The sequence below is a fragment of the Musca domestica genome, unplaced genomic scaffold (genome assembly GCF_030504385.1).
Source record: "Musca domestica strain aabys unplaced genomic scaffold, Musca_domestica.polishedcontigs.V.1.1 61, whole genome shotgun sequence".
Taxonomy (NCBI): Eukaryota; Metazoa; Arthropoda; class Insecta; order Diptera; family Muscidae; genus Musca; species Musca domestica.
Window position 1 is genome coordinate 3,417,036 of NW_026712367.1, and position 24,415 is coordinate 3,441,450.

General features: G+C 36.1%; 2 protein-coding genes across 3 annotated transcripts in view; both read left to right on the top strand.

The window, feature by feature from the left end:
• The window catches only part of LOC101892531 (rab11 family-interacting protein 3), a 192,724-nt gene that overhangs the window by 7,788 nt on the left and 160,521 nt on the right, over positions 1 to 24,415 (top strand). The window lies entirely within an intron of this gene.
• Positions 417 to 1,335, top strand: LOC131805806 (probable chitinase 10). The gene is made up of 2 exons (XM_059129451.1): positions 417 to 432; positions 497 to 1,335. The coding sequence occupies exons 1-2, from the start codon at positions 417 to 419 to the stop codon at positions 1,333 to 1,335; spliced, it is 855 nt and encodes a 284-aa protein (XP_058985434.1).

A 24,415-nucleotide genomic window follows, 5' to 3' on the forward strand; every position in this document is an offset into this window, starting at 1 on the left:
ATGTCATTTGGTCCTTCGACTTGTTAGTGATTCTCAATCCAAAAAATCAATTAATTCCAGAAAAAAATCCCAACATAACCCTGACTCATTTTGACACGCTTAACAATCTGAGTTAATTGATATTTGTTTATTCGTTTCAAATATTTGTAGAAAAAAACAAAACAAAACAAAAAATCCCAGAACAAAACACAGAATTCAAATTACTGGCGGAAGAAGAGATAACCCAGATAATGGGAACCGCACTTCCATGGAAATAATCTTATTTTGTTTTTTGCTGAGGGAACGGAAATTGATTCGATTCGAAACTTATCTGAGTTGATACATTTGAATGACTTTAAATATGCAAAGAATTTAGATCAAGTTTAGACGTGGTAAAGTTAAGAAGTTAGCGGACAAAACGTCAGCGCAAAAACAAAATGAGGTTAAGCCAAGGTAAGGGGAATGGATTTGGAAGTTTCAAAGGAAAAAAGTGTTTAAAGGTTATATTTTGTTGCAGATTTAAGGCTCATGAATCTAGTAGTGGTTTTGCTGGAAATTTTCATCGATCCGGTCCAAAGTTTGAGGCACAAAGTTGCACGACAAAGTTCCAATCCTTGTGCCAATCATGCGGTGGGAGATTTGGTGGAAAATCCAGCCGACTGTAGCCTCTTCTTTTTCTGTGGCGATGATGGTGAAACGGTGGAGGCCTCATGTCCCTACAATATGTTCTTTAATCCCCAAACGAAGCTGTGTGATGTGGCCGAAAAGGTACCACACTGCCAGACAGGCAATCGCCCCCCATCCCCGGCCAATGGTCCAAACTCTGCTGCCCCAGCTGCCCCATCGGCCCCGGTAAGCGCTGAAGACATTCTGGCCAATGCGAATCGTTACTGCTTCGATTTGTACGGCCAACAGGCCCAATCCAATGCCCTGGTATTCATTGCAAATCCCCAAAATTGCTATCAATATTTCATGTGCTATCACGGCCAGGCCTTGGTCCAGGAATGCAGTGCCAATCTCTATTGGAATGCCAAGATCGGTAAATGTGACATGCCCACAAATGTCCAATGCATACCGCCCGAGTTAAGCAATGCAAATGCAATGCAAATATCTCCCGTGCCAGGGGGAGGGGAACAACCGCTGGAACAGGAAACCATGTGTCCGGTGTACGGGCATCATATCTTCCCACACATGGAGCGTTGCGATTTCTTTATCTATTGTGTCAAGGGTCATGCCATTGTTCAGCGTTGTCCATTCTTCCATTATTTCGATGTGGAGAGTGGTCGCTGCAAGGTCCGGCCGATGGCCTTGTGTATCAAGGATTTAAATTTGAAATTCCGCATGAATTCATTTTGAAGCGAAGAGAATAAAATTTTAATGAAGAAATAAAAAAAAATATGTTAAAAAGCAGCCGAGTTCGACTTTTAATACCCTCCACCATTTGGAAGGAACTTGAAAAATTAAAAAAAAAATCGACGGAAAAAAACGACTAAATGAAAACCGAAGAACCTGTATAAGTAATTTTTTTTGTCATCGATTCCGAATTTCGAATACGAAATTTGAAATAATTCCGGTCAAAAATGTCGCTAAAATCATTAAAATGCCGAATATCGGGAGGTACCGTTGTATGGGGGGCTATAAGAAGGCCTGGTCCAGCATAGACAATTTTCTGTCATTTCGAGCTTTAAGTACCAAGTTTGAAACAATTCCGGTCTATAATGTCGCTTACATCATCAAAATACCGAATATAGAGAGGTACCGTTGGGGGATGTATAAAACAAAGGTGGACCGACATGGGGCCTTCCCATTGGATTATTCCATTATTGGAGTTATTTCAAATGGAGAGTTTTTCTTTCAAAGCTTATCAGAAGTCCTCTTTCAAAAGCTCACCTAAATACTTCCGAAAAAATGCCACTCCGAAAGAATGCCATCTTGGGAGACCCAAGTATCTGTCTCTGTATATACAGGGTGAGATAAAAAAAACTGCAACCAAGTCAAACGCCATAATTTTTACATTTTTTTTAAATTTTATTGAATGAAAGCAAAAAAGTTCGGAAGTAGTATCAAATTTTAGAATAACTAGATTTGTTCGAATTGGCCACCTTTGGCACGAATTATGGCCTTCAAATGGCCAATGAAACCCGCACACGCTGCTCGAATGTTGCTTTGCGGTATTTTGGTCCATTCCCGGTGAAGCGCTTACTTGAGGTGATCGACACTTTGGTATTTTTTAGTGCCAACCTTGCTTTCCAAAATCCGCCAGACACAATAGTCCAACGGATTGGTATCCGTAGATTTTGGTGGTCGTTGTGCGCTGGAAATGAAGCGAGGAACCTAATTTTCTAACAATTCCTGGGTGGCGAACTATTCTGAGTGCGAAGCTGCTGAGTCCTGTTGGATTGTCCAAGGTCTGCGGCTGAAATGTTTGCGTGTCCTAGGCTTTAATACACCCTCCAGAATATTTTCGCGATAATATTCGGCATTTATTCTGATGCCACGGCCAATTAATACAAGCGGAGAGCGATCATCGGCTGTTATGGCGGCCCACATCATCACCATGGCCAGAGCTTGAGTTCTGCTGGCCAAGCGAAGGTTCACATTTTCAGCTGACCTCATTTTGTTTGTTTACAAACTGCTGGACAACGAATGTTTTCTCATCTCGGAGACCACCAAACCAAATTCGGCAGTTCATCACTTTCTTCGGCCAAGCGAAGCAACTCTTTAGCTCTTTTGAGTCTATTTTCTTTCCATTGCGGTCTAAGTTCTTGCACTTTTTGGAATTTCAATGGCTTTACTCCCCGAGCTCGTTTTTCAATATTTGCCGAATGCCGAATATTGCGATATGTTCAGCTCACGAGCCACTAGAATAATTTTAATAGCTGTCGGACGAGTGGCTTAGAAATGACTGCAGTCTGAAGTTGTTAGTAATTTTTTCATCTCACCCTGTATATATCTATGATGACCCTCTGTGGAGTAGGTTCTGAAGGAATCTTGAACCCCTAAATAGAAATATTGAGAAGTGCGAAGTCTAAATGGAATCGGAATGGAATGAATGGCTGAGAGTACGAACAAGTACCCCTAACGAAAGTCTGACTTTGCCTGGCAAAGATTTTGTTACAATTTTGTTTATGTAGCTCAGCCATGGCTTGCAGCTCTCCTAACCGTCCCCCGCGATATTTTTCTACCAACTGCTGTAATGTGCTGCTGTCTGTGTTTTTTGCTGGAAATCTGGTGATAAGCCGTCGCCATGATTTACCAACCATGCAGCCATACAGTCAGCCAAGCAGTTAAGCAATTGGGTACCACTCGGCGATATCGTTCGTACATTTCAAATGAGCAAATTGCGAATGTTAGCAGAAAATGCGCGAAAAAGAAACACAAGAAGAAAATATGTTGTCAACCAAAGGTAAAGGCAATAAAAAAATCGGTTGCGGTGATTTGATTGTAGGTTTTATGTTGTCAGGTTTGAGTTACAAACACTTACGGGTGATTTTGGTGGTATAGGTTTTTTGGAATTTTTTTTTCCGAGGATATGTTGACATATAATCAAAGAATAAAAATATGTGGTACAATAAATGGTCCTTCGGGGCCAAAAAACATGGGATTATTTTTTTTAAGACAAATTTTTTTATATAATTTTTAGACTTTATAAGATCCTTAGGACCTAGGAAACATTTGCCACAAAATATTGCAGACCCCAAGGAACTTATGACGATTTTTTATATAATATAGTGCCCATGATGGCCACGTATAATTTTTTATAAAATTTTGGTAGGCTCCAGAGGTTCCATGAAAAATTTCGTATAAATGATGTTTGGCTTTTAAAAAATTTTCCTTGCAATCTAGAGCCAATAAAAAATCTGTAAAAAATTGTTAGGCCCTTGGGAGTCTTGGAAAATTTTTATAATCATTATCTTTTTATCTATAAAGTTTCTTAGGGGGTCTACCATAAAGTTTCTATGAAGCATTGTAGGCCACATTGAGTTTATACAATTTTTTCTTTAAATTTTAATAGGTTCCTAGGGGTCTATGAAAATTTGCCTATAAAGCGTCAGTAGGCTCTTGGGTCTGTGAAAAATTTGCGTGTAAAATATTATAGACCCTACTGAGCCATTGAAAACTTGTCTATCAAATTATATGGAAACTTACGAAAAATGTTCCTAAAATTGCATGAAATTTGGGGCGCATGAAAAGTTTTCTTTCAATTTTTTTAGGCAACCTAGGGGTCTATGCGTTTTTTTCTATCCTGTGGCCTAGGAACTATTTTCGATAATTTAAACAAAAAACTCTTGTTTTTTTTTCTGGAAATCACTACCAAATTTTATAAACTCCAAGGCACCGAGAAAAAATATTTCAGGACCTCAGATTCCTATGCAAAAATTGTAAATCTAATTTTCCGAACCCCTATGCATATTGTAGGTCAACAGGAGACTTATAAAAGTTCTTTACAGCATTTTTCCAGGGGTATATATATATTTTTCAAATGCTTATAGTCATAGCTTCAGCATTTCCATGCTTTCAGCTTCCCTACCGCCACTTCTGCTTTGATTAGAAAATCGGAAAAATTCGATTATGTGGAATCGTTTGGTAGCATAAGGCATATATATTCAGAAAGTATTTGATCGACAGCTTTCCGTCTCAATTCAGTATCTGCCATGCAGTTTCCCTGCCGCCATGTCGCGATATTATGTGATTTTTCTGTTGAATTAATTTAGGAGAACTCGTGAGCTGAATATATCGCAATATTCGGCAAATTCGGCAAATATCGAAAAATGAACTCGGGTAAAGCCATTGAAATTCCAAAAAGTACAAGAACTTACAGCGCAACTGAAAGAGAATAGACTCAAAAGGGCTAAACAGTTGCTTCGCTTGGCCGAAGAAAGTGGTGTACTGCCGAATTTGGTTTGGTGATCTTCGATGAGAAAACATTCGTTGTCCAGCAGAAACAAAACAAACAAAATGACCGTGTTTACTTGCCAAAGAGGTCAGCTGAAAATGTGCACCTTCGGTTGGCCACCAGAACTCAAACGCCGGCCATGGTGATGCTGATGGATCGGCCATAACGGCCGATGGTATTGTGTCTGGCGGATTTTGGAAAGCAAGGTTGGCACCAAAAAAATACCAAAGTGTCGATCACCTCAAGCAAGCGCTTCGCCGGGAATACGCCAAAATACCGCAGAGCAACATTCGCAACATGGAATAATCATAACTCTTATAAAATGTGACGTAAAAGTCCGATTATCTTCAAATTGAACGCATCATAATATTTTTATTAAACCAAGGTCGGGTGTGAAGATGAAATATATCGATCCACTCCTTCTGGTACCTCCCCCACAAGGGATCAAAATTTTGAATATCTATGAAGTTCATATAACGAGAAATTAACATCCGCTTCTATTCAAACTTTGCTCATCTCAATGCCGATGGTCGCTCTACGCTCATATTAATCGACCATGGCATCAGAATAAATGCCGAATATTATGGCGAAAATATTCTGGAGGGTGTATTAAAGCCTTGGGCAAGCAAATATTTTCGCTGCAGACCTTGGATATTCCAACAGGACCCAGCACCATTACACTCATAATGGTTCGCCACCCAAGAATGGTTACAAAACGAGGTTCCTCGTTTTCCTAGCCCCAAAATCTCCGGATACCAATCCGTTGTTCTATTGTAGCTGGAGTATTTTGGAAAGTAAGGTTGGCACTAAAAAATACCAAAGTGTCGATCACCTCAAGCAAGCGCTTCGCCGGGAATAGGCCAAAATACCGCAGAGCCACATTCGGGCAGCGTGTAACGGTTTCATTGGCCGTTTGAAGGCCATAATTCGTGTCAAAGATGACCAATTCGAACAAATCTAAACTTATTCTAAAATTTGATGCTGTTTCCGACATTTTTTGCTTTCATTCAATAAAATTTAAGAAAAAATGTAAAAATTATGTCGTTTGACTTTGTTGCAGTTTTTTTATCTCAACCTGCAATAGTAATAATTTAGAAAAAAAAAACAAAAAAAAATATTTAAAAATCAATCACCAATCCCACATCGAAATATTTTTTCCAAAAATCGACGGGGATTTTTTAATTATTTTGTCAAGAGCCCAACGTTCAGTGAAATCCCTTAAAAAAAAATATTTCTTCGATCGTCCAAAGCAGCTTGGATTTTTTAAATATTTTTTTCAAGCACTCAAGGCTGTTGGGACTTAAAATAAAAATAAATAAATAAAATATAAATAAACTAAAAACCAGTAAAGAAAGTCTTAAAGTCGGGCGGGGCCGACTTTATGATACCCTACACCACTTTGCTTATTTTAGTAGAGCTCCACATAACAATTAAAAGTTTTTATGGGAGAATTCAATCATACACGCTATGATTATATTTATAGTTTAAAGTTCAAAGGACTAAATATGCCGAAGCATTTGTATCTTTTAAATTCGGACTTGTATTGCTCATTTGGTGCATAATTAATTTGAAATCGGATAAATATTTATATGGGAGCTATATCCAAATCGGAACCGATCTCGATAAAATTTGCCAAAGATATTTCTGAGCTGTATTTGATATATTTCCCCAAATATTGTTGTTACAGAGTGCATATTACGGCTGCGGAGGACTAAAATAACAAATCGGATGAACAATATATGTGTAAGCTATAGCTGTATCTGAACCCATTTTCACCAAATTTGACATACGAGCTTCTAAACTCAATTCGGTCGTAAGTGCCAAATTCCATCGCATTTGGACAAATATTAGACGTTTGGTGCACAATAACAAGTAAATCGGACGAAGTTATATATGGGAGCTACATCCAAATCTGAACCGATCTCGATAAAATTTGGCAAAGATCTTTCTGAGTTGTATTTGATGTATTTCCCCAAATATCGTTGTTAGAGAGTGTATATTATGGCTGCGGAGGACGAAAATAACAAATCGGATGAACAGTATATATGAGAGCTATAGCTGTATCTGAACCGATCTTCACCAAATTTGACATACTAGGTTCTAGACTCAATTCGGTCGTAAGTGCCAAATTCCGTCCCATTTGGACAAATATTAGACGTTTGGTGCACAATAAAAGGTAAATCGGACGAAATTATATATGGGAGCTATATCCAAATCTGAACCGATCTTGACAAAATTTGGCAAAGATATTTCTGAGCTGTATTTGATATATTTCCCCAAATATTGTTGTTATCGAGTGCATATTACGGCTGCGGAGGACTAATATAACAAATCGGATGAAGAATATGTATAGGAGCTATAGCTATACCTGCACCGATCTTCACCAAATTTGACATACGAGCTACTAGACTCAATTCGGCCGTAAGTACCAAATTCCATCCCATTTGGGTAAATATTACACGTTTGGCGCCTAATAAAAGCCAAATCGGACGAAGTTATATATGGAAGCTATATCCAAATCCGAACCGATTTCCAAAAAATTTGGCAAAGATATTTCTGAGCTGTATTTGATATATTTCCCCAAATATTGTTGTTACAGAGTGCATATTACGGCTGCGGGGCACAAAAATAACAAATCGGATGAACAATATATATGGGAGCTATTGATATATCTGAACCGATTTCGATTAAATTAGGTATACTTGTTTTCAGGCCTGAATTGGTTGTATGTGCAAAATTCCATACAAGTCGGGCTGATATTACACGTTTGGTGCACAATAAAAGGCAAATCGGACGAAAATGTATATGGGAGCTATATCTAAATTTTGACCGATTATCTCCAATTTCAATAGGGTTCGTCCTTGGGCCAAACAAATGTTGTTTGGAAAATTTCATCTCAATCGGATAATAAATGGGAAGTGTACTTTGTTTACAAAAATACATGGACAGACGGACATACATAAATCGACTCAGAATGTGATTCTATGCAGATTATCAAAAGGAACTATGGGTCTATGTCGTTTCCTTTTGCCTGCTACAAACAAATGCAAAATATTTAAAAATCAATTACAACACCGATTTAAAAAAAATATATATTGTTTCGCCAATCCCACACCGAAATATTTTTTCCAAAAATCGACGGAGATTTTTCAATTATTTTGTCAAGGGCCCAACGCTCAGGGAATTCGCTTAAAAAAATTCTCCGATCGTCCAAAGCAGCGTGGATTTTTAAAATATTTTTTCAACGACTCAAGGCTGTTGGGACTTAAACAAAAAAAATAAAAAAAAACAATAAAAAAATAAAAAAAAAATTAAAAAAAATTAAAAAAAAAAAATAAAATAAAAAAAATTAAAAAAAATAAATTAAAAAAAAAATAAAAATAAATATTTTTCAAAGAACTCAAGGCTGCTGGGACTCAAAAAAAAAAAAAACTAAAAACAAGACAGTCTGAAATTTTTATAATTTTTTTCAATATTATTTTTGGAGGATAAAGAAATATATGCGCAACAAATAATTATTTTTTTTTAATTTTATTGAAAATTAGCAGCTCTCAAATATATTTCGTGATCTGTCAACCTTGAATCTCCTCCGTCCAAAAAAAAAAAAAAATAATGACTTGTTATTTGTTTCCCATTGAATCATCTTCTCTGTAATTTACTTCAATTCAACACTTCAAATGCGAACTTCTGATTATGTCATTATCAGCAGCGGCAGTTTTTTTTTTGGCAAGAATCAGTACTTGTTGTTGATGTTTTGGCTAAAACTTTGTTTGTTGTTGGTTTTTGTTGTTGCCTACTTCAATGCGATTTGAAATACATGTCGAAAATTGGGTCTCTTACCTTGACTTAGATACGAAAACGAACAATTAAAGTTTGGATTTTTTGTTGTTGTTATCGACATTGTTGTATTTGTGTGTGTATGTGTCTGTGTGAATTGTTCTTGCTGGTGTGCAAAGATGATATTTAAGTTTTGTGTTGTTGTTGTTGTTCTTTTCTCCCTTTAATTGCCAAACAAACACAAGTTTTGTGGGACCCAAGAAATACAACAAAAAATAATCTGAAAAAAAAAATAGCTGGCGGCCCTATGGCGAATCTTTGAAAGGACACATTTTCAAGTGGGTCACCAAGTGATGTCGCAAAGGATGTCTGCAAAAAAATAAAAAAATTCCAAGACGAAGAGGAAAATGCAAACACATGGTAAAGCGGTTCACATGAAAAGTAAACAAATGAAAGAAATCATCAGCATCATCATAACGACCACTTTTTTTGACGGGGCAAAAGGACACACACACATGTCCTGTTTGAGTGGGCATTTTTGTCTGAAGGATTAGCCAAAAAAATTGTCTCCTAAGTGTTGCTAAGGCTCATGCACATGTGTATGTTTGCATATCCTCGATGTCTGCAGACGGTCATTCTTTCAAAAACAGGAAGTGTGTCCTTGGCGTATCAAATTACCCATTTCCTTGCAGGCTAACAGCCTTACATCAATTCTACCTGTTTGCCGTTTAGAAATTTCGTATTATCTTCTTGACCGACTGAAGTTCATTGGGATTTGTATTTTGTTTTTTATTCTGCCGTATTTATTTTGAAATTTAACACGTTTCTTATTATTGGAATGGGATTATTGGCATTTATTGTCATTGAAATTGGCGAATCGAAATACGTGCTGTATTGCCAGATTGGACTGGAAACCTCGAATGGCATAGGTATTTTTAAGCTGACTAGTACCACTTAATATGATTAATGACTGGGAATTCTGGAGCTAAAAATATATATGGTTATGGTCTCTAGAGAAGAATATTTACAAATTAAAAAAAATCCTAGAATTTTTTTTTTTTGACAAAAAATATTTTTAAAAAAATTAACTTAAAAAAATATATTTTAAAAAAATCAACATAAAAGGATTTTTTAATATCCCCTTTTTTAAGGATGCTTGAAAATAATATTTTCAAATATCCAAAATATTATTTTTTTAAAATATTCCCTATTTTTGGGCTTGAAAATAATATTTTAAAAATTAAATTTTATACCCTACACCACAAGGTGATCAGGGTATTATGTCCTTGGGCATTTGTTTGTAACAGGCAAAAGGAAACGAGATAGACCCATAGTTCCTTTTGATGATCAGCATAGAATCACATTCTGAGTCGATTTATGCATTTCCGCCCGTCCGTCTGTCCATGGATTTTTGTAAACAAAGAACAGTTTGCATTTATTGCCCGATCCAGATGAAATTTTGCACAAATCATTTGTTTGGCCCAAGGACAAACCCTATTGAAATTGGAGATAATCGGTAAAAATTTAGATAAAGCTTCCATACATATCTTCGTCCGATTTACCCTTTATTGTGCACCAAACGTGTAATATCAGCCCGAATAATATGGAATTTTGCACATACAACCAAATTAGGCCTGAAAATAATTATGCCAAATTTGATCGAAATCGGTTCAGATATAGCTATAGCTCCCACATATATATTGTTCATCCGATTTGTTATTTTTGTCCTCCGCAGCCGTAATAGGCACTCTGTAACAACGACATTTGGGGAAATATAGCAAATACAGCTCAGAAATACCTTTGCTAAATTTTATCGAAATCGGTTCGGATTTGAATATAGCTCCCCTACATATAACTTCGTCCGATTTATTTTTTATTGTGCACCAACCGTCTAATATTTGTCCAAATGGGATGGAATTTGGCATTAACGATGGAATTGAGTCTAGAACCTAGTATGTCAAATTTGGTGAAGATCGGTTCAGGTATAGCTATAGCTCCCATATATACTGTTCATCCGATTTGTTATATTTGTTACCCACAGCCGTAATATGCCGTAATATGCACTCTGTAACAACGATATTCAGGGAAATTTATCAAATATAGCTCAGAAATACATTTGCTAAATTTCATAGAGATCGGTTCAGATTTGGATATAGCTCCCATATATAACTTCGTCCGATTTACTTTTTATTGGGCACCAAATGTCTAATATTTGTCCAAATGCGATGGAATTTGGCACTTATGACCGAATAGAGTCTAGAAGCTCGTATGTCAAATTTGGTGAAAATGGGTTCAGATACAGCTATAGCTCCCATATATATTGTTCATCCGATTTGTTATTTTAGTCCTCCGCAGCCGTAATATGCACTCTGTAACAACGATATTCAGGGAAATACATCAAATACAGCTCAGAAATATATTTGCCAAATTTTATCGAGATCGGTTCCGATCCGGATATAGCTCCCATATATATCTTTATCCGATTTCAAATTAATTGTGCACCAAATGGGCAATACAAGTCCGAATTTAAAAGATACAAATGCTTCGGCATATTTAGTCCTTTGAACTTTAAATTATAATTATAATCATAGCGTGTATGATTGAATTCTCCCATAAAAACTTTTAATTGTTATGCGGAGCTCTACTAGATGCATTATCGATGTTCTTTCCAAAAATGGACTCCACAATGTTGCATCCTTAACGGTTTCTCAAACCAATCTCTCCTTGGAGTGACCAATCGAAATTTAATTCGTGCAACTGTGGGATTTCCGGATGGGTTTGTCAAAAGAAGTGTTTTAGAAGCATTTTATGAAGAAAATTGTAAATAGACCCCTAAGAGCCTGTGGGCCTGTAAAATGTTATCGAAAAATTTTCTTAGATATCCTAGGCCCTTTTTAATAGGAGTTTTTCAGGTCCCCTAGGAGCTAATTTTTTTAGAGTTAGTTACACAATTTTATAAGGTTAGTTACACAATTTCATAGGTACCTTGGGGCCTAGAAAAATTGGTAGCTAAATTTTTGCTAAGCTTTTTGGGTCTTATGAATTTTTATAGAAAATTGTTCATAGACCTCTAAGAGCCTACTAAAATTTTATAACAATCAAGCCCTGAGGAATTGTGTCGAAAATTTTTTATAGACCTCCTAGGGCTTATTTTATAGGAATTTTTCCAAATGTCCTCTAGAATCCAACTTTTTTGTAGAAAGTTACACAATTTTATAAAAAAATCTTCATACGATTTTTGGGCCCAAAAAAATATTTAGCAAATTTTTTCAAAGCCCTATGGGCCCTATGAAGAAAACTGTAAATAGACCCCTAAGAGCCGAAACGAAAAATTGTCATAAACATCCTAGGCCCTATTTTATAGGCTTTTCCAGATATACCCTAGGACCTACCATTTTTTTTAAAAAGCTACACAATTTTATAAAAAAATTCTTCACAGGTACCTTGGGACCCAAAAAAGAATTGTAGCAAATTTTTCCAAAGCTCTCTGGGTCTTTAAAGTTTAATAGAAAATGTTAATAGACCCGTAAGACCCTACACAAATTTTAAAGAATTTTTATACCCTCAGCCATATGGCTACAGAGGGTATATATCATTTGATACGGCCAAAACGTGCCTAGTCGAAATAACGGTTTTAGACCCTAGGTCTCTTTGGACCAAATCCGTTTCAGAACATTTGAAGTCGATCTAGCGATGTCCGTCCGTCTGTCTGTCTGTCTGGCTGGCTGGTGCGCACGATAACTCTCGAAGGGAGTATCCGATTTGGTCCAAATTGGCTACATCGTAATATTTTTGTCAAACTTAGATCGAGTTCGGAGATGGGCAATATCGGTCCACTCCTTCTGGTACCTCCCCCACAAAAGGTCGAAATTTTCAAACAATATATTTTTTGCACAGAAAGAGAAAGGATAATCCGAATTAGCTCCAACTTTGCAAATCCTAATATTTGCGTCAGTGCTAGGTCAGGTGTGAAAATGGACAATATCGGTCCACTCTATCAAGTACCTCCCCCACAAATCGTCAAAATTTTGAAAAATTACAACTCTCATAAAATGTGATGTAAGAGTCCGATTGTCTTCAAATTTCACACATCCCAATATTTATATTAACCCAAGGTCTGGTGTTAAGAAGAACAATATCGGTCCACTCCTTCTGGTACCTCCCCCACAAAAGGTCGAAATGTTCAAAAAATATATTTTTTGCACAGAAAGAGAAAGGATAATCCGATTCTGCTCCAACTTTGCATATCCTAAAATTTGCGTCAGTACTAGATCAGGTGTGGAAATGGACAATATCGGTCCACTCCATCAAGTACCTCCCCCACAAATGGTCAAAATTTTGAATAATTACAATCTCATTAAATGTGATGTAAAAGGCCGATTGTATTCAAATTTCACACATCCTAATATTTGTATTAACCCATGGTCTGGTGTGAAGGGGGAATACATCGGTCCACTCCTTCTGGTACCTCCCCCATAAAATATTGAAATGTTGAGTACCCACGAAGCTCATAAAACGCCAAAGTAACATCCGATTCCACTTAGACTTGGCACATCTGTCGAAATATTTATATCATATTTTGGATCCGATAGGAAATGGGCAATATTGGCCCATTCCTTCGGGATCTGCTCCATAGAGGGTCAAACGTTTGAGTAATCTTAACACTAGTCAAAATATATTTAGATAATCGAACATAGGCTGAGGGTATATATCTGGCGGCAATACCGACCGATACTTTTTAACTTGTTTTCTTAGATCCCGGTGTGTCGTTGAAATTGTGTCGAAGAATTGTCATATACCTCGTATATCCTATTTTACAGGAATTTTCCCAGAAACCCCATAAAATTTGTTTAAAAATCCAATGGCCCGTTAAATGTCATAGACAAATTCTTATACGTTCTATGAGATCAACAAAATTGTATGGATTTAAAGGCCCCCATTTAATTTATTCCCAGGAAACAAGACCTTGACAATCTCCATAAAATTAGCCGTATTGTCACTTGTCTTTGTCAATAATTTGCAGACATCTTCTTGGTTTAATTAGTACTTCCTCGAAGTCCCACAAAATTCTTTTACATTTTCATTAAAGGGAAATTCCAAAGAAAAAAAAAAAACACCGATCAACATTTTTTTAATCTCTCATCAGTATCTCAATGGATATACCAGCTGCTTGACTGGGTGCATAGCCGGCATATTTTTTGATACAAACCCAAGAAGCCCATGGAAAATCGAGAACTATGACAAAATTGTAAATTGCAGCAAGAAATTATAGCTGACAAGTTTTGCTTTTGACTGATTTTCCATTTGCTTTGCCGGGAGTCATGAAGGATGGGGAGAAAATGCGATGCAGCTATGTGTAGGGGTGTTGGGACAGCAATGCAGAAGTCTCGCTATTTTTAGGTCTCTTGAAAAGTCACAACATTTTTGTTTCGAATTTTTTTTATTCAGAATTTTCTTTGCCTTTATTTTCTAGCCATAAAAATATTTTTTTTTGCCTGTGTGGGGAGTTCTTTTAAAAGTCTAGCCATTCACCCCACATTATGTGGCTTCATGTCACTCGCTCATGGAAAAGTGTGGAGCGCAAAGTAGAAACGATTTTAAATGCCTGGGAAATTTATTGCCCTTGGGAGTTTTAAAACGCCTCCTCCATAATAAAAAAAAATACCTTACAAAGATAAAAACGGAGCAGTGGCCTGGATTGGTGGAAATGACCCCCAAGAATTTTCTAAAATTTTTTTCCGAAAGAATTTTCCAAATCCAAAACAGTTAACAGACCAATTTTTATCTGAGTTTAAAACGTAAATGCATTATTTCAAGTGAATGTGCCTTGAGGTAAAGAGAATGATAGGTTGGTTACCTGGTGTTAATGTTGTCTCAGCGTCTATTATCGCTGTTGTTAATAATCGATTGACTTGCAAATTATGTACCGGTTGAGCGGGTTGTCAACTCTTGGCTGGCTTTAAGCCAGACAACATCAAGTCCATTATATATTAGCTGACGATTTTGTTTGCCAAATGACAATCGATGGCCGGTAAATGTGTTTTCTTCACTTTGACTTTCGCATTTCTTCTGTTTTTTTTTTGCTCCCCACGAAGTCTTTACGGGAATGTCATATACCTTTTCAATAAATAGGTCAAATTCTTTAGAATCAGAATAAATAATTCGTTGGTGCGATAGAGAATAACAGCAGAATATAAAAAAATATATATAAGATAATCAATATATACGCCTGAGGACTTCATTAGATTCATGGCAATGAAGAACCTTCTGAGTTTCTGGAAAGAATAAAGTTCTATGATAGGAAACATGTGTGAAACTTGACAAGATTAACATAATTTACGGTAGATACGAACCTTACAAACCATTACTATACAGAATATAATAAATGACATATAATCTGCAAAAGAGAAACCTCAATAGATTCCTTTTTCAATTGCAAGCTCGACGATTCAATGACAGACTTCCAGAAGCTCGTTCTAAATGAGTTATTTTTTGGTTCTAATTCATTGCTCTATTTTACAACCTTAAAGAAGAGGCTTTGCCCTTTCCAGTGCCGGGATTTTAATAACAATACTTAGTCTAAGTCAGAAGTTATGACGGAATGAGTGGGAACGTAATTTTAGGCTAAACTTTGCAAGATACCACGACATCGAACAATATTTTTACAAAGTGTTTTGAACTCTTATGCGAAATTATGGTAATTTTTGAAAGCAGAACCATCCGCCCATTCGAAATCAAGTTATTTCATGAAGATATAGTGACTACTTCAAAATTTATGGGCTCTGGAAGGGTGTTACCCAAAAAGGCAAAAAATTTTACCCATTTGCGTACATGTCTTCAATAAGACAGATCTCAGGCACATGAAGGGCTATGTCTACGATATTTCTAGCAAAGTAAATACATTATTCAAGCATTCGAAAACTGCGTTTTTTTATTACAATATGTAGTCAGAGTTAAGAGTTCGGACTTCACAAGACAATAGTAGTTTACTCCGCGATGGTGTAAGAAAACTCAACACCAGGCAACATTGTTTGCCATGTCTGAGAAGAATTCATGCTGAAATATTGGCATTGCTGGAAACAAAAAACACGCGCGCTTTTAAAATCAATTCAATTTATAAAGATATAGCAACTTTTTTCAAAGTTATGGGGTCTGGAAGGCGGTTGCCAAAAAGATCCAAAAATTTGGCCTATTTGCGCACATATTTCCCTTTGTTCATATCTCTAGAATTTGATGAGCTATCTCAACGCAACTTATAGTCAAGTAAATGTAATAATCTTTCGAAAACTGCATTTTTCATCAAAATATATAGTTTGAGTTAAAGGTTATGACCTCACAAGTCGGAGTGTAAATTTAAACATGTGGTCTTGAGAAATACCACAAATGAAAGCAAACGTGTTTTTTTCGTCTCTTTTGGGGAATATTCTGCTGAAAAGTAGATGTTGCCGGAAATAAGAAACACCTCCGTTTTTAGAATCAAGTTAGTTTATGAATATAAAATGACTTCTTCAAAATATATAGGCTCTGAAAGTGTGTTACCCAAATTGACCAAAAAATCGGCTGATTTGCGCTCACGTCTTCTTTCAGACATATCTCTGGAATTTGATGAGCAATATGGATGCAACTTACAGAAATGGGAGGGGGATGTAGTTAGTTTTTAAAATCTCATAATATAATGGTAATGCTATAACAGGGTCAGAAAATAGGGCGTTATAAATACGACTATTGAGATATACTTATAAAATTGTGTAAAAACTGGCATTCGAACATTTTCCTTTTTTTTGTAAAATTTTGCAATGAGTTATGAAAATATCTCTAATTTTCTCAAAGTATATGTTTCTACGATCACGTTTACCTTTTTTCGTGAAAATTAATCTGCAAATCTAGAAGTTATGGCTCCTGGAAGTTATCTACTCAAAAAGGTCCAAAATTTGACACAATTTTGCGCATGTCCTAATTAAGACATATCTCGGTAATGAAGTGAGCTATATTAACAAATGTTACATTTGTGTAAAGCTAAGATGTGTATCTTTCAGAATAAATTAATTTCCTCGGGAAAAATTAGACCCGGACCAAGTATATACCTAAGGGAATAAAAATTTCGATAATTCCATACATCCTCTTAACGAACTTTGAATTTAACAATATTTAGGTGTGTTGAAGTGGGGAATATCACGAAATCTGTTCATTACTGGTGGTGTAAGTGTTCAAACTTTCGAAATTAAGTTGTTTTATGAAGATACACCGATAACTTCAGAAATTATGACCCCTCGTAAATTGTAACTCCAAAAAATCCCTCAAAATTTTTAAGCAAACGAAATATCTTTGGATTTTCTTTTTTAAGATTTCAAATATTTTTTTAAATTTATTGTTTTTTATTCATAGGATCTTATTCTAGGATCTTCTTTAGCTGATTATTTGAAGATATATCGATTAATTTAGGTGTTATAGCTTCTAGAAGATGTTTACTCAAAAAAGATCGAAAATTTGGCACAATTTTGCGCATGCCCTAATTGAGCCATATCTCTGGTATTATGTGAGCTATATTAATAAATGATGCATTTATGTAAAGCTAAGAGGTATATCTTTCAGAATAAATTGATTTTCTCGAGAAAACATGGATCAGGACCAAGGATATATCCATGGGAATAAAAAAATCTATAATTTCAAACAACTTCTTAACGAACTTTGTATTCAAGAATATTTTCGTGTTTTGAAGGGCGAAATATCACGAAATCTGTTTATTATTGATGGATTAACAGTTCAAACTTTCAAAATCTAGTTGTTTTATAGAAATACATCAAGTACTCTGAAAGTTATGGCCCCTGGAAAATGGTAATTCCGAAAATTTCTCCAAAATTTCCAAACAACGAAATTTTTTTGGATTTTCTTTTTTAAAATTTTAAATATTTTTACTACATTTACTGTTTTATTTTTATAAGCTGCTAGGTTGTCCTTTAGCTCATTATTTAAAGATATATCGATTAATTTAGAAGTTATAGCCCCTAGAAGGTGATAACCCAAATTGTTCAAAAATTTGGCACAGTTTTGCGCATGCCAACATTTTGCCATATCTCTGGTATTATGTGAGTTATATTAACAAATGTTACATTTATGTAAAGTTAAGAGGTCTGCCTTTCAGAATAAATTAATTCTGTGGGGAAAAATTGGACCAGAACTAAGGATTTACCCATGAGAATAAAAATTTCTATTGTTACGCGCAACTTCTTAACGAACTTTTAATTCAACAATATTTTCGTGTTTTGAAGGGCGGAATATTACAAAATATGTTCATTAATGGTATAGTAAGAGTTCGAACCTTCGAAATCTAGTTGTTGTATGAAGATACACCCAGTACTAAAGAAGTTATAGCCCCTGGAAAATTGCCAAATTTTTTCAAGTTTGCGTATGCCCAAATTTAACCATATCTCGGGTATTATGTGAGCTATATTTACAAATGTTACATGTATGTAAAGCTAAGAGGTCTGCCTTTCAGAATAAATTAATTTTCTGGGGAAAATTTGGATTAGGACCAAGGATATACCCATGGGAATAAAAATGTCGATAGTTAAATAAAACTTCTTAACGAACTTTGAACTTAACAATATTTTCGTGTTTTGAAGGGCGGAATATTACAAAATATGTTCATTAATGGTATAGTAAGAGTTCGAACCTTCGAAATCTAGTTGTTGTATGAAGATACACCCAGTACTAAAGAAGTTACAGCCCCTGGAAAATTGCCAACATTTTTCAAGTTTGCGTATGCCCTAATTTAATCATATCTCGGGTATTATGTGAGCTATATAAACAAATGTTACATTTTTGTAGAGTTAAGATGTTCATATTTCAGAATAAATTAATTTTCTGGGGAAAGTTTGGATGAGGAACAAGGATATTCCTATGTGAATACAAATTTCGATAATTCCATACAACGTCTTAACGAACTTGGAATTTAGACATTTTTCCGTGTTTTAATGGGCGAATTAATGTAAAATCTGTTAATTACTGGTGGGGTAAGAGTCCGATCTTTCGAAGTCTAGTTGTTGTATGAAGATACACCTAGAGTTTGAGAAGTTATGGCCCCTGAAAAATGGTTAACCCAAAAAATTGTTCAAAATTCAAAATGTCTTTGTTTTTTTTTAATTTTAAATATTTTTGTTTCAAATTAAATTTTTTTAATTTTAAATATTGTTTTTATTTACAGTTTTTGATTCAAAAGCTCCATCCAAAAATCTCCCAATGTATTTATTTTTTTATATTATTTTAAATGTTAATCCCCCCAAAATTTGGCCAAATAGCTGCATACAAAATCCGCATCTAATTTCCAATTTCCCCTCCTCCCCTAAGTATTTTCTTTATATCTTTTTAGCTACTTGTTTGTATTTTCCTATTTCCCGTTTTGTTTCCATTTAGCTTTTAAATATTATGAAAAGAAAATAAAGTCAAGAAAAAGGCAATACTTCAGGAAGGCGGATGTCGGTGCGATGCTGCAACAAAATGGAAATGTGTCAAATCTGGTTATGGCCCATTTCTTTTCGTTTCGTATTTGGTCTTTCAAAACATGTGTGAACTCTTTTTGTTGTTTTTTGGTTTTCAGATTTCTTGCTGTTGTTGTTTGGCATCCTCAGGTTGCGTATAAAAATATATTTTTGTTCGGTTTATGTTTAATGGATGAAAGGCTTTAAACGTGTCCGTATGTTTTCCCGCCCATTACATGTTGATCTGTTTCAAAAGAGAAGGGGGTGGGGGGTGTGTGACAACCGTGACAAGACAATATTTTAGAAATATTTCAAAAGATTTTGGTTTAATGTTTTCTTTATGAGATCAGGTCAGGTCAGGTTTGGCATGGGAATGGGAAATTTTGAAAAAACCTTTTTTTTTTTTGAAAAATTTTCAAATTCCTCAAAATTGTTATACCCTCAGCGATATGGCTACACAGGGAGGGTATATATCATTTGATTTGGCCAAAACGTGTCTCATCGAAAAAAAAAACTTTTTTAGACCCTAGGTCTCTTTGGACCAAACCCGTTTCACGATATTTGGAATCGATCTAGAGATGTACGTCCGTCGTCTGTCTATTTGGCTGGCTGGTGCTCACGATAACTCTCGAAGGGATGTATCCGATTTGGTCCAAACTTGGTACATCGTAATATTGTGGTCAAACTTAGATCGACTTCGGAGATGGGCATTATCGGTCAACTCCTTCTGGTACCTACCTCCTACCTCGCAAAAGGTTGAAATTTTCAAAAAAATATTTTACTCCCCAGAATGAAAAAGGATTATCAGATTTTGCTCCCACTTTGCAAATCCTAATTTTTGCATCAGTGCTTCGACAGGTGCTAAAATGGACAACATCGGTTCACTTCTTCAAGTACCTCCCCTCTAATAGGGCCAAAATTTTGAATAATTGTAACTGTTATAAATTTTGATGCAAGAGTCCGATTGTCTTCAAATTTCACACATCCTAATATTTCTATCAACTCAAGTTCTGGTGTAAAGATGGAATATATCGGTCCACTGCCTCTGGTACCTCCCCCACAAAGGGTCAAAATTTTGAATATCCAAGAAGCTCATAAAACGTGAAATTAACATCCAATTCCATTCAGACTTGGCACATCTCAATATTTCTATCAGCTCAAGATATGTTATAAAGATTGTAGAGATCGGACCCTATCTTCTGGTACCTCCCCCACAAAGGGTCAAAGTTATGAATAACCAAAACGAATATAAAATCTAAAATAAGCATCCGATTACTTTCAAATTTTCGAATATCTCAATATTTCTACCAACACAAGATATGCTGTGAAGATGGGATGTATCGGTCAATTCCTTTTGGTACCTCCCCCACAAAGGGTCAAAATTTCGAATAACCATGAAACTTATAAAACGCGAAATAAGCATCCGATTACTTTTAAATTTCGAATATCTCAATATTTCTACCAACACAATATCTGTTATAAAGGTGGTAGAGATCGGATCATTCCTGCTGGTACCTCTCCCACAAAGGGTCAAAATTTGGAATAACCGTTAAGGTCATAAAACGTGAAATAAGCATCCGATTCCTTTGGAATTTCATACATCTCAATATGTCTACCAACACAAGATGTGGTGTGAAGATGGTAGAGATCGGACCATTCCTGCTGGTACCTCCCCCACAAAGGGTCAAAATTTGGAATAACCGCGAAGCGCATAAAACACGAAATAAGCATCAGATTACTTTCAAATTGCGAATATCTCAATATTTCTACCAACACAATATCTGTTATAAAGGTGGTAGAGATCGGACCATTCCTGCTGGTACCTCCCCCACAACGGGTCAAAATTTGGAATAACCATGAAGATTATAAAACGCGAAATAAGCATCCGATTACTTTCAAACTCGGCACATCCAAATATTTCTATCCACACAAGATCTGTTGTGAAGATGGACAATATCGGAGTACTCCTTCTGGTACCTTCCCCACAACGGGTCAAAATTTGCAATAACCATAAAGCTCATAAAATACGAAATAAGCATCGGATTACTTTCAAATTTCGAACATCTCAATGTTTCTATGAACACAAGATCTGTTATAAAGGTGGTAGAAATCGGACCATACCTGCTGGTACCTCCCCCACAACGGGTCAAAATTTTGAATAACCATGAAGCTGATAAAAGGCGAAATAAGTATCCGATTACTTTCAAATTTTGAACATCTCCATATTTCTACCAATACAAGAGCTTGTGTGAAGATGGTATACATCGGTCCTCTCCTTCTGGTACCTCCCCCACAAAGGGTCAAAATTTAGAATAACCATGAAGCTTATAAAACGCGAAATAAGCATCCGATTACTTTCAAACTCGGCACATCCAAATATTTCTATCCACATAAGATCTGTTGTGAAGATGGACAATATCGAAGTACTCCTTCTGGTACCTTCCCCACAACGGGTCAAAATTTGGAATAACCATAAAGCTCATAAAATACGAAATAAGCATCGGATTACTTTCAAATTTCGAATATCTCAATATTTCTACTAACACAAAATCTGCTGTGAAGATGGAATATATCGGTCCACTCCTTGTAGTACCTCCCCCACAACGGGCCAAAATTTGGAATAACCACGAAGTTCATAAAAATCAAAATAAGCATCCGATTACTTTCAAATTTCATACATCTCAATACTTATACTTAAGCAAGATCTGTTGTGAAGATGGACAATATCGGACTACTCCTTCTGGTACCTTCCCCACAAAGGGTCAAAATTTGGAATGACCATAAAGCTCATAGAACGCGAAATGAGCATCCGAATATCTCAATATTTCTATCAATACAAGATCTGCTATAAAGATGGTAGAGATCGGACCATTCCTGCTGGTACCTCCCCCACAACGGGTCAAAATTTGGAATAACCATGAAGCTTATAAAACGCGAAATAAGCATCCGATTACTTTCAAACTCGGCACATCCAAATATTTCTATCTACATAAGATCTGTTGTGAAGATGGACAATATCGGAGTACTCCTTCTGGTACCTTCCCCACAACGGGTCAAAATTTGGAATAACCATAAAGCTCATAAAATACGAAATAAGCATCGGATTACTTTCAAATTTTGAACATCTCAATATTTCTACCAACACAAGAGCTGGTGTGAAGATGGACAATATCGGAGTACTCCTTCTGGTACCTCCCCCACAAAGCGTCAAAATTTTAAATAATTAAAACTCTCACAAAACGCAAACTTTTCGAAAAATTATCAAACATCTCATTTGAAGTCAAGGAAGTAGCCTGTCCTTCAAGAGCCTATAATAGGTTAAGCCCAATTTTCGGAGGCCCCTTTAAGGTCCGCTTTTTCCAGGAGACCTACACAGCCTCTCCTTTCTCTTTCCTATAATAACCTCCCATTTTTTATTTATCTCCGCTTGGAAAATTTTATACAAAACGCCCCTCAATATCCTCAAATCTTTGAGCCCTGCTGTCTTCCCCCCTCTACCAATCTGTCAATATGCATAAAATTTCCAATCCTCAATTGGAGATAATGAAATACGCCCCTTAAAAAAATAATTGAAAATTTGTCAACATCTCTTTAAAAATAAACAAACAAAAGGGGACCTTTGGGGATGGTTTCCAATTGAAAAATAATCATTTCCCCACTTTACGGCGATCATTGTCATGGAGATTACAAAAAAAAATTACAACAAAAGAAATTTCGAAAATTAGAATAGAGCACTGAGGACGTTGAGAGGAGACATGTGTTGCTGGCATGTAATTAACACCACTAAATGTTTTCCAGAGTACCAAGGAGGAAATGACAGCACGCGAGTGCTGTGGGCACTTGAGGTTTACAAGGACGTCTAAGGATCTGGCGACGACATGTGTGGTGCGTGTGTGCGAGCCTTTATTTGAAATTTTAATCTGGGTATCTTTCATGATGTGCCAGAGGAGGAGTTTATTATTAATTTGTGAAGATGAAGATTTAGAGCAGGCAGGAAGAGGCTCCTTCATCCTTCAAGAAAAAAACATGAATGAGATACTTCCTCCGAAATTGAAAATAATCCTGATGAGAGATAAAATTCCTAATTTCCCCTTGTCTGATTACATCCTGCGCGGTGTTGAAAGATTAGGGATTATCCTTGTTCTACGTTGCTGATTATCCTTGTTCTACGTTGAAAAAAAATTCCCATTCTCTTACCATGCAGGCCATCCTGATTATCCTTGTTGTAACGTTAAGGAAGCTAATATGATTTAATTAAGGCTGCATTGATTGCTATTTTTCTTTCGAATGACTAGAAACCTTCCCCCCATTCTCCTTCCCATTTTGGCCATCTGTTCGCTCGTAGCATTCATGATTCTGGCATTTCAGCATTTATTTCATTACCAAATTACCTCGAATTTCAATTGCAAACTCTTCACATTTCATAGAAATGTGTTTGGGGAGAGGAAGGGGGAAAGCAGACATCGAAAGAGAAACGAAATTATGCAATTTTTCTGCAGCTGCATTTCGGTTTCATATTTCATCTTCGGGGCAAATTTCTTCCGCTTATTTTTTCTCTTCTTCTTTAGTTTTTTTTTTTCAGGGCAAGACAGAAGAGGAGGAAAAAAATTTATTAGGAAAAAAGTGGCAAGACCATATGTCCCAGCCGGTGATCATTGTTAGGGCAAACACACATTTAAACACTTGAGGCCTCTTGAACAGGCACAGGGAATATTTAAGTAGGCCCTCGCTGTCGGAACTCCCGCGTCTTGCCATGCTTGGCCTTATTAAAAAAAAAAAACAAAAACAAACAATTTTTTTTTTTGTAAAAAATTAAGCCCTCGGAACTATTCAAAATTTTAGCTCCCTTGTGGAGGAGGTCCTAGAAAGAGTGATCCGATATCTGCCATCTTCGCACCAGAATTGGCGTCAGTAAAAATGTTGAGATTTGTGAAAATTGAAGACAATCGGATGCTTGATTCGCGTTTCATGAACGATTTGTTTATTCAAAATTTTATTCCAAAATTGTTTTCCGTTGTGGGGGAGGTCCCCGAAGTACTAACCCGATATCTTCTATGTTCACACCAGAATTGGCGTCAGTAAAAATATTGAGATGTGTGAACGTTGAAGACAACCGGATTCTTGATTCAAGTTTTATGAGCCATTTGGTTATTAAAAATTTTAGAACCTTTGTGGGGGAGGTCCCAGAAGTACCGACCCGATATCTACAACCTTCACTGTAGATCTTGGGTAAGTGGAAATATTGAAATGTGTAAAAGATGAAAACAATCGGATGCTTATTTCA